General features: G+C 36.4%; 1 protein-coding gene and 1 pseudogene across 1 annotated transcript; both read right to left on the bottom strand.

The window, feature by feature from the left end:
* Positions 1-1,850: 1,850 nt before the first annotated feature.
* LOC115961939 lies at positions 1,851-3,122 on the bottom strand. Its single transcript, XM_031080827.1, has one exon. It carries the CDS (start codon positions 3,120-3,122, stop codon positions 1,851-1,853), a length of 1,272 nt encoding a protein of 423 aa, XP_030936687.1.
* Positions 3,123-8,885: 5,763 nt separating this feature from the next.
* On the bottom strand, positions 8,886-12,403 carry LOC115961938 (annotated as a pseudogene).
* Positions 12,404-12,416: the final 13 nt, after the last annotated feature.

The raw sequence follows: 12,416 nt of genomic DNA, 5'->3' as shown, positions 1-12,416 counted from the left end.
CATAAAACACAATGAAAGGAAGTCAACCTTAAAGTTGGGCCGTTTTGAGTGCCTAGCACCTTCCGAAGACTGTACCTTAACTCCAAACCAATATCTCTGGTAGTAAGATCAAAGGTCCTTCCCTGAAATGACGCTATATTCATGGTTCCTATGCCATTACAAAAACTAGATGGCAACTCCCCGTTGTGTCCACACCAAGAGGTCAATTACATGGTATTGTGTGTTTTTGGGTGAATCACTGATTTCTTGTAAGTCTAAGAAATAACACATAGTCTCTAGGTCTTCTGCAGAGTCTGAATACAAGACTATGGCAACTTTAGTCAATGATTTTGTGTGGTTAATAGGTTTGCTGAAACCATTAATCATGATCAACCTGCCCTCCTCTATTGTGACAGCCAAGTTGCAATTCACATAGCAGCTATGAAGCATGGGTGCGTTTCGGGACTCGAGTACGGGTGCGGGTGCGGGTGCAGGTGCAAGACTCGACAATTTTTGAAAAAGGTGGTTGCGGGTGCGGCTGGACTCGGCGATTAAAAAATTATTAAAAATATTTTTACAAAATATTTTTAATATATTGCTAAGCATACTTTTTCACATTATATAAACAAATACCAAATTTAAGAGCAATAGTAGATAATAACTAAAACATGATATTCATAAATTAAATACAATCCATAAGATTGAAACTAAAACATTCCATGATGTTCGAAAATTAGAATACAACTCATAAGTTTGAAACTAAAACAAAATAAAAGATAATCAACAAGACAATCAAACACAAAGATCATCATCCTCAAGATCAATAGCTTCACTTCGAACTTCACTTTCACTAGTAGTAGCACTAGTGTTAACATTCCCAATAACCATGGCCTCCAACTCTGGCTCATCAAGTGTAAAAGCTGCATTTTCAAGAATTTCAGCTCCTCCATGTATGTCGCTCTCATTCCAAGAGTCTTCTGCAATATCCTACATCTTTGTTGTTGTATGTATGTACTCTTCATTGCGCCTTGACAAGAGTCGAAGATGAGAATGCACATATACCAAATCTTCAGCGCGTGCAGGAGTCATTTTGTTTCTTTTTAAGGAATGAATGAATTTGTATGTGCTCCAATTTCTCTCAGCACATGAGGATGAGCAAGGTTGTCCAAGAAGTTTAAGGGCAAGGATTTGAAGAGTTGGAAATGCGGAGCCATGGTATTGCCACCAAACCAAAGGTTGTAAGGCCCACCTATCTGTCAAGGCACCTGGTGAAGGAAACCTCCCTCCTGAAAATTTAACAAACTCAAACTTCACCACCGTTAAGTCATTCTCATCTTCAAAGTATCGCTTTAAACACTTGCTTCTTTCCATAGAAATTTCATGATCCTGATGTGGAGGGATGCGTTTTGGATTCTCCGAAAGCCATTCAATGGAGTAATACCTAGTTAAAGATTAAAAAACAAATATAGATGAAACGTGTGTTTTACTAAAAGGGTGAACTAAGGAAAATAGAGAATAAATGTACTTACTTAGGATTTAAGGAATGAGCCAAGCAATGTAGTGGTGTACAATTTTTAGTCCATCGATCAATGAGTATCTCATACACCACACCCCAAAATGAGCTATACTAATCATCTTCCAAGCCTTCATGTCGATATATTACTGTCTTCACCTTCTCTATCATTGAATCCCACATCTCATACACAAGATGAAGACAAGGCTTATCTGTGTCGGCTATTCATAGCATATCATAAATGGGTGTTGTGAATTCAAGGATATAATCAATATTATCCCACCAAAGATCACTTAGAATCATATCTTTCACATTTTGAGCTTTTCCAACATCATCCTCCCTATAAGAAGCCCATTGGTTACAAATCGCCATGGCTTGAAGGCATCTTTTTATTAACTTCAACCTTTTTCAACATTACAACCACCGAAGCAAATCTAGTATCAGCAACTTGGAGCAGTTTTAATGGACAAAATTCATTAAACATTGCCAACCTCATTGAATGGTTCATGATAAAAACACGTATGAAGGATGCATCAGCAGCAACACGTGTAATCCAACTACATTCCTCATATGTGACTTCATTCTTTTCAGTGTTTTTTACTACACAAATATTCTTCAAAGCTAGATATAGAGTGTGGACAACACAAGGTGTCCAAAATATTTTAGGATACTCACCTTCAATAAGAGCTCCAGCAGACTTCATCACATTAGCATTATCAGTGATGACTTGGACAACTTTTTCATGTCCAATCTCTTTTATAGCATCCTTCAACACCCCAGCAATATAATGTTTGTCTTTGAACTCACCTGACCCATCAATTGCCTTTATAAACACTGGACCCCCATCTGATACAGCCATAATATTAATAAAAGGCCTCCTTTGTGGATCTGGCCATCCATTAGAAACTATACTTACACCATTTTCAAGCCAAGAGTCCTTAATTGGTTTCAAAAGTCTTTCAACATGAGCTCTTTCTTTTTGCAAAAGTGTTGTTCTCAAGGCATTGTATCCAGGAGGAAGATAACCCGGAATGCTATGGGTAGCAGCAAATGCATAGGAACTACGATAATGTGGGTTCCTTGCAAAGTTAAACAGAAGCCCACCGGTGTAAAACATCCTAGCAATTCTGCTATCCAAATCATGTCTAGCATTATTCTGGAATGCTTTCTCCAAAGTAGTATTCATAGTCACCTTCCTTCTCTTAGCATCAACCGAATTTGTACTATGACTACTATCACTCCCTTCCTGTCTCCGAAATGGGGAAATAGGTATCCCACGGCCTGGGGGAGGTGGGGGTAAGGGAATTTGACTTCTCTGTTCTCTCTCTAACTTATTATTCTCAACTTGATCATGCATTCGCTGCATTTCCAACCTATGGCTCTTTGACACCTTAACGCATGCTCTAATACCTTTGCCAGAAATTTGTAATAAATGAGCCTTAACCCTAGAATAGGATCCCATAAAAACTATATCACAATAGTTGCACTTAAAGTATGTGTTTCCACCTGATTTAACAGAAGCACCAGGTGATTTTTCTACTTTAGTCACATACTGCCGAAGAGGAGATTCTTCATTTGGCACTTCTTGATTAGATGAAGGTGAACTCTCTGTGCTATTAACTTCGTCCATTGCAAATTCAATAGATTCAATTTAGCCTACAAATAATAACTATTAACTAAATAAATTAATGATAAATCAAACCAAGTTCACAGCAAAAAAACACAGCAACCAGGTTCACAGCAAAAAAACACAGAACCGAAAAAACCCTTTAACTCCCACAAATCACAGGTTAACAAAACCCTTTAACTCTCACAAGAACTGAAAAAACAAGCAAAAAAACACAGCAAGCAGTCAAGCACACAAATTTTCCGATTCACAAATTCATTTCTAAGCAATTTGAAAGAGAGAAATAGTAAAAAACAGAGAGTAAAAATTCAAGAAAAGAGAAGAGAGAGCACACCTGAAGGTTGAAGCAGAGCACACCGCACTCGCAGAAAGCTCAGAGCACAGAGAAGAGAGATGAGGGACGGTGCACAATCGCACAGAGAAGAGAGATGAGGGACGGAGTGAGAGAGAGTGTTTGGACAAAGTGAGAGTGTCTGAGAGAGTCCCAGGTATTTAGGTTAAGTTCAAACGGTGCGTTTTGCACCCTTTTTTTTTTTTTTTTTTTTTTTTGAATTTCGGCCTGACTCGGCCGTTTTGGCTTGAACCGGCCATTTCGGCATTTTCAGCCGATATGGCCCGATTTGAGCCGCGTCGGCGTGAGTCGGGAAATCCACGTGGCACGATGCGGCACGGACGAGCAATCTACGGTGTCCCTCCCGCGTCCCGCCGCGTCGGACGCCGGTGCGCTAAGTCCGGAGCCGCGTTCGTGCATCCCAGCATAGCAGCTAACCCTGTGTACCATGAGAAGACAAAACACATTGAATTAGACTGCCATTTTGTAAGGGAGAAGATCCAAGACAGCACAGTGAAAACATTTCATGTTTCAACTAGACATCAGCTTGCAGACATTTTGACAAATTAAAACCACTTGGACATCAACAGTTCAACAATCTTCTTTCCAAGATGGGCATAAATAATATTTATGCTCCACCTTGAGGGGAAGTGTTGAAGAAGGATTTCTGCAGGTGCTGTTGATGCAGAAACTGATGTTGCTGTTGAAGAGTTATAAGCTTAATTAGTTAGTAGAGTTGGTTATTTTTTAGTTAGTTTGTTAAGTACTGTGTTGATGTAGATAATCTGATGACAATGATCAATAATATCCAGATAAGCATTTTGCATCATCCCTTTTTCTGATTCCAAATCTTAATAGGAACCATGATGTGCTTCTTAATTTTTTTCTTACCACTTGAAGCCCAAAAAATAAAAACTATCCCACTGTGTGCAACAAATCAAGATGCTTGTTTGATTTGGCTAAGAAGCAAGAAGGTTCACTATCACGGTATTTGGAAGATGAATGAACCAAACATGGTGAAGACCTTTATCTGGTGGTCTTGCTCTGAGGCTATACCGACAAAAACAAATATTCAAAAGCGTAAGATTATAAATGAGAATGTTTGTAGCTTGTCTGAATCTCCAGAAACTACCCTCCATGCTTTGTGGACTTGCAGTGAGAGTAAATGAGTTTGGAATTTGGAGTTTAATGGACTCAACGTTGCCTCGAAGATTTGCTTGAAGGGACCATCAATCGCACTTGATAAAATTTTGGAGGTAACAAAAAAACATGCCTAGACGAGTTTCAGGAGCACCTGATGGAGACGGTATAAGACGAACTTCGGACAGAGCAGTATTTGAACAAACAAATGAGGCTGAGATGGGGGTTGTAAATTCTGAATTCTATAGGAGAAGTTATGGCAGCTTTATCAGAAAAAATGTTCATTTATATTCATCTGTTGAGGTTTTGGAAATTTTGGCTGCAAGAAGGCCTAGAGATCAAGTTGCATCGGTCCAGCTTCAAGGGTGATTCACTGAGTGTCATCAGTGCTCTTCGAGGCGGTAACATGGCCATGTCTTCTTTTAGTCATATCGTAAACAACTTTATCTCTATTGTTGGCTCTTTACAAAGCAACTACTTTTCTCATGTTAATAGGCATGGTAATGCAATAGGACATGCCTCAGGTAGTAGATCCATCTTTTCCTTTGGGTGAAATCTATTCCTACAGACATCCAAAGCATTCTTGTATCAAAAATAAAAAAAATTCTCAGCGTTACTTAAAGGAATATCATTGACACCGCAAGATGAACAAAACCGAAATATAAAAGGAAATTAAATTGTCCTAATATTGAAGCATATATGAGCATAACTTCAGTGGGTAGCATCTTCTTGGGAGTGTTTCTGTTTCAATAAATGGAGTTGCATTGTTTGTGGTGGAATTGGATGAGCGTTACATCTCAACATGGGTGGACGGAAAAGCCTTAATCTCGCAAGAGCTTCTTGTCTTTCCTTTTCCTGAATGTCATGCATTGCCTCCGAGACCTTGTTGAAGTTGAAAGTGGAAGCAGTAGTCCCATTATCTTTGTTGGCACCACCAACATTATTGGCATCAGATGAAGAAGAAGCACCATCATTGATCACTGAAAGATACATGGCCTTAGATAGCTCACTGAAGTCGTAAGCTGAAGCAGCCTTATCTTTGTTATTGGCAATATAGGATGATGAAGCATCTTCGTCTTCATTGTCACTATCACTATCACTATATGCCTTTTCCTCTACATAATTCGGGTCTAATAGCACACGTAAGTCAACATAGCCATAATTTCTTCGCAGCTTACATATGCTGGAATTAACACCAGGGGAGTCCGTGTGAAAATTGCGAAGTTTCTTTGATTCCGGCTTCATTGTTTAGGATCAATATCGATCTCTCAACACTCCCCCCTACATAACCCAAAAAATTTTAGTATCATAAAGCAAATTTTTAACCCCACAAAAAAAAAAAAAATATATATATATATATATATATATAAATATATATATAGTTGGAACTTGATAATAACATTGTTATAACTTATTAGTATTCCTATCAACAACACAACCAAAAAAAAAAAAAAAACATTGTTAAATATTCATCTAAATGAGTTATTGAGTAGTGGGTTCCAGTTAACTCAACTGGTAAAGTCTCTGATGATTGTATAAAAAATCTGAAGTTCAATCTCTGCCTACACCAAAAACTGATTAGTGTCTTGGTCTAATGATAATGATTTAATAAGCCGTAAAAAAAGAAGAAATTAAGAATTAAAAAAAAATGAACAGTTTATATTTTGTACCTAATAATAATCTTATAAGAAGATTATCAATAATATTTAAATTATATATGTTGTGAATAATAATACATAATAATTGAATGATGAAACTAATTTCATATTGACGTACGGTAACCTATCATCAAGTCAAAAAGAACTAGGACTTATGCTTATAGAGAACAGAACTAGCTACAAAAGAAGTAATTACAAATTGGAGTAAGCATTCTTCTAGACAAGGACATAAATAAAAAAATAAAAAAGGTTCTAATAAGCAAAGAATGTAATTTTCGTTTCTAATTGCTTATACATCAAATAGTAATCTCTTTTTTTGAGCTAATAAATAAAATTGGGATGTAAAAGAAACTGTAAATATGGTTGTACAGGAAGAAATCAGTAAAAATAAATAGGGATGAAAATCAAAGGCAAAAATACCTAAGAAAATTAACCACGTACGATAAACCTCAAGGTTTGAGAGAACCCAAGATTTATAGTAGAAGGAAGTCACAGCACAGCACAAAAAAGTTTATATACATGTGGGGGACGAGCAGTTTAAGGGTTAAGGCTAATATATATACCTTGTCCAAGGCGGTGTGGCTTTCCTTTCCCACGCCGAATTGGATTGCAATTTTATTAATAAATTAAATTAAACAAATAAATAATGTCCCTTTTCAACTAGTATTTTCTTGTTCTTTATTTTTCTAGTTTCGAAAAAATAAATATTTATCTTTAAAAATAAAAAATAAAAATAATAAAAAAACTAGTAATTATTTGGCTTCAGGGCCAAGTAATATGTAACCAATATTAATGAAGACAACCTCGGTTGAGCCATGGTTTGTTCAAGTGCATGGGGTGAGCTACTTTAATTTCTCCTAAACACATAGAATCTTCCAGTTTTTGAGATTTACGGACATGAGATTTTATTCATATTGGGTAGCCGTAACCTGATGGATCACAAGGTTTTGGGTGATGAGAAAGTGTGCATGCATGGATATTTTATTGTCTTAATCAAAGTGGTAGTAGACAGTACATTCTCCAACACACATGAATTTTTTATATATGGAGGAACAATTTTGTATGTCTTTTTAAATCTCTATTGTGTTAATAGTCTTGTAACTCAATTTTTTTTTTTTTTTTTTAAATTAACCAAAACATTCAGGTTTTAGATCTCCTTCTCTTATTATAATTACAAAAAAATTTCATTTTCATTTTTTTTCTAAATATCTTTCAAACGAAACTTTGTTCTTTTGAACCCAAAATAAATGCTTATATAATAGAATTTGTTACCCCATGGATTAGCATAAATAATAGTACAATTTTCCATACGACAGATTGTGAGTGGGGAAGAAAAAGTTATAGGCTTATGTGAAAGTAATAGCTAGCCAGTCACATCTGTTCGGTAAGATAGTTGTGACAAAAGTTATAGTTTTTTTTACGTGGTACTAGAATGACTTTTTAACTAATTGGGTATATTGCAAATACACCCCTTAAAGTTTCGTGTTATTTGAATTTTACATCTTGGAGTTTGAAAATTTGAATTTTACACTTTAAAGTTTCCAATTGTTAGCAAAAAATAGATCCTCCATTAGTGAACTAGCGGATTGGCTACTTTTGATAACAAATGAGAATTTATGGTGGAAAATTAAAACTATCCCAAACTTTATAGGCATATTTTATAATTTTCCCTAAATAATTTTTAGTTGCTAAAGTGAATAATTTCTTCCTTGATTCGTTTATTTCATCCTATATTGAGTCAATTCCACTCAATGGAAAGATCCAAAATGATCTAAAGAGGAACAGAGGGATTGGTTGATGGGTTGGACTTGGCGATAATCACTGAATTGAATAGCAACAAAGCTATTTTTTAAGTGTGATTGAGAATTGAGATGGATAGATCTTCACTTCAGGGCTTTTGCTTTCCCAATAAAAAGAGTCCCATTTGATATAACCCAAAAGTTTTAGCCAATGAGTTTGAGCCCAATTATATTATATTAAACATATTTTTAAAAACCAGACCAAATTGGCCCTTGTCCGACTCAAAAGTAAAACCTAAAAAAAGTGACATTTCAACTAATAAAACCCAAGAATCAATCCCTTTTTCCGGTTGTTTGACCGATCTGATTTTTAAAATGACATACGCAATATGTTGACTCAATAGTCCATACTCACAAAGCAAGAATGGAAAAAACCAGAAATAACCCATTGGTTCTTGTTTTTGTTTCATTAGACGGTTGAGAGTCATTTTTTCAAAGTCAGAAATGATCTTGAATTCTTGATATCTTTACAAAGTTTCCAATAATATCAAGAAAAAAAAAGTTGTTAAATTTCGATTTTGTTTGTTTGTTTTGTTTTGTTTTAAGGCATATTATAGTTTAGACTCACTTTTCAAGATTGAGTGCTTAGACCGTTGGAGAGCTATTTATTTATTATCTATAGTATTTTAAAAGGTTTCCAATAGCTACATGATTTTGCAGGATCCTTCTCTACAATTGTTGCTAACTACTATTGTGTTTCAACTCTGTGTTTGTATTGACATGCCCAGGACTCCCACTGTCCCAGTGAGACAGATGTGAGAGAATCCGTATTAAATAACAAACATGACCAAAGCCACAACAAGAAAATATAACCTAAACATCATCATTTTGCAGAAACAGGTCGATTGAACTTAATTACAAGGCAAAACCAAACAACCCCAGATGCATTGTTTTCCATATCTCTATATGCATGGCCCTTAACTAATCTTATTATTGAATTACATCGACTTCAGAAATTTAGGGCATATTACATTTACCTAAGGCTCCACAATGATCTTCCCAGTTGCATGGCCATCAATACTCTTAGCCCAAGCATCTTTGGCCTTGCCCAGGGGATATTTTGAGTCAATTATTGTCTTGAGCTTCCCTTCCTTGACCAAGTTAACAAGATATTGGAGGTTCTCACTCTCGGGAATTACTATTAGTGGCACCAGTTGCTTCTTGGACAATGTAAGTTTTTTCATGGCAAAGTCACCAGGGCACTAGGGCCAGGAGTAATATCAATTACCTTCCCATTTGGGCTCAAATTAGGCTCAAAAGTAGACCAAGGAATGCCTGTTGCACAGTGAATAATTGCGTCATATTTTATGCCAGAGGGGCTCCTCAGAGCTGCCCCATCTGGGGACTTGTAATCAAGAACCTCGTCAGTTGAACCTCGTCAGAGTTGCCCCATCTGGGGTCTTGTAGTCAAGAACCTCCTCAGAGCTGCCCCATCTTGGCCAGTTGAACCGCATAGTGACCCACACCACCAGAAGCAGCAGTTATCAGAATGTTTGTCTTCTCCTTTCCACTTCCATCAAGCTTGACACCAGCTGATTGTGTTATAGCCTGGTGAGCCGTCAAACCTACAATTGGCAAGCCTACTACTTTGTCTGCTGAAAGTTCAGATAGTCTTGCAACTGTAATGTTCTCCTTGGTTACAGTAAACTCTGCTAGTCCACCACCATTCTGTCATTCATTTACATTACACAAACCATACAAACATTAAGATGGTAGAAATTTAGAAAATTAATGCACGGCATACTATAGATGACACATCCTATATCAGCAGGTTCATAAACTGAGGACACCTAAAATTGGTTTAGATAAAATAGCACAGTCAAGCTAAATGACCACATCTAGTACCTCCCATACTAGGTACTCTTGGAGAAGCCTATGGTAAAATTTATGGTATCCCTAGTATTACTAAAAAAGAAAAAAGAAAACTTCACAACCATTTAATTTCATGTTTTTAATAAAATTTTGGGCCTTTTACAATGGGGGACAAGGCCTTTTTATAGATGTAGATTTTTTTTTTTTTTTTTTTTTGTGTGTGTGTGTGTGTGTGGGGGGGGGGGGGGGGCCTTAGGAATGTTTCTCCAACCAATTCCGCAATCCAAACAGAAGGGAGGCGACCATTTTTGGCATCACCCACAGAATCCCAAACATTCAAAAAACTCTGTACACAACGTATGAGAAAACTCACAATGAAGCAAAAAATGGTCCACTATTTCCCCAGAACAATGGCACACGCAACACTAATTAACTGGGAAGAGACCCCTTTAGAGTATTGGCATCACACCAAACACCAAATACTACACCTCATAACATGTGGCAAATGCCAAATTCATAGAATTGTATTATAAGATATTGTATTTATTTTTTCAGTGTTTTTTAATTAACTTTCTCTCTCTCCTCAACTAAAAATAGTAAAAAGAAAGTATATTTAATGTAGAGTGTATTGTAAAGCAGTGTGGTAAAGTGATAAATAAATAATTAAAAAGAATAAAGAAATAATATTTAAATAAAGTGGTAAAAATAAAATATGTGATGTAGGATGTATTGTAAAATGATTTGTTAAAATAGAAAAGTAGTTTTTTGATGTGCCAAAATATCTTCTTCTTTTTTAACAACACCTAATGCTAGTGCTCAAGGTTATCAATAGTAAGAATCCAACCCTAAGCAATTACCCAAAAAAAGAAAAATACACTTTTAGGGACCTTTACATGCCAAATGCTCTTCCATGGAAAAGAAACGGTGAGGGAACCATAAAGAGAGTCATAATAGGAGTGTACATCAAAGGACCACTCCTAGTCAAACTCCGAGACAACCTATCAGCTCCCTTCCCCCTTGGCAACTTAGAATAAAGAAGTTCGAAGAAAGCAAGCATGTCTTGCAACTCCTAGTCATTAAAAGCTCTATGTAACTGTAAATTCCAGCTCCTATTTCCCCTATTTGGAGAAAAAAAAGTAGAACTTCACAAATCCATGCATCCTTAGAAATAAAGAACGCAAACAAATCAAGGTAAAGATCCTTTAGAGAAAGGTGTCCACAACAAGAATCGTACCAAAACCAAACACGATTGCCCTCGCCCACCTCATAAAACACATACTTAAAGAAACACACACCACCTGCTTTGATTCTCCACAACCCACAATTTTGAGTCCCTTTAACCATTCTAGTACTCCAAGCCCTTAATCTTCACCAAATTTGGAAGTAATTACCTAATGCCATAGATGATTAACTTCATGCCCAAAACGCCACAACCGCTTACCTAGTAAAGCTAGATTAAAAATCCTAACCCTCTGGATCTCCAATCCACCTACTTCAATAGAAGAGCAAATCTTACTCCATGCCACAATAGGGTATTTGAATTTTGCCTTTGACACCCTTATAAAAAATTATTCTAAATCCTTTCTAGTTTATTTGTATGTAATGTTAAAAGAAAATGTTTTCTACCATATTAGGCTTGTTTTATATTTCAACAAGAAAACATTTTTTGTTGACTAGATAATGTTGAAAACATTTTTCATTGAAACAAACCAGATGCGCCTTTCTTTGTCAAATAAATAATTGGAATTTCTTGTCCATTGAGAAATATGATTTATATGGCATAAAAAAAAAAGAAAAAAAAAAAGAGGAATATGATTATAAGTCTTATAGGGAGTACAATAAATAAAAAATAAAAAAATTATCATATATTGTCTACCAAGGAATGGAATTTGAAGCCTTCCACATCAACAGTATAAAAATTGTCATCATGCCCTCACTCCAAACATGCTCACTCCAAGCATGTACATGCGACAAGCAAAGAGCAAGCCAACAAACAAGCAAAGGAAATAGCAAAAGGGAAAAGAAAGCATGCAAAGAGAGACACTAGCAAAAAGAGCCAAACGGGGGCAAGCAAACATGTTAAGCACACGAGGGGGCAAACAAACATGTTATCAAATGAAAGGAAGGGGGTGTCCTAGGAGGACAAATGTAGGTTTGGATTGGGTGTCTATAGTTCCATGAGATTGGAGTATGAACAACACATGTTCCATTAAACAAAACTCCTAAAAGGGACTCGGGCTCTTGTGTATCAAAGATGGGTGTGAACCTACACGAGATAGTAGGAATTAGGCTTGATGACACAAGCAAGCAAGGACTTATGCATGAACATGTAGGCAAGCTGCAAAAATGCAAAGAAGCAAAGAAAGTCAAACGGGTGGCACAAAGCAAGCATAACATCACAAGAAGCAGAGAAAGGTGTGTATCAAGCACACCAACATCACAGAGATGTGTCTCACAAGTGGTCACATCCAAATAAACCACAAGAGAAACAGATGCAGTCACACACAAGCATGTGGCCCTAATGACCAACAAGCACAAGCCCATGGAGGGTGCCAAG

Source organism: Quercus lobata, chromosome 9, assembly GCF_001633185.2.
Source record: "Quercus lobata isolate SW786 chromosome 9, ValleyOak3.0 Primary Assembly, whole genome shotgun sequence".
NCBI lineage: Eukaryota > Viridiplantae > Streptophyta > Magnoliopsida > Fagales > Fagaceae > Quercus > Quercus lobata.
The sequence above is the reverse complement of the archived record's forward strand: the minus strand, read 5'-3'. Positions and strand labels throughout refer to the sequence as shown.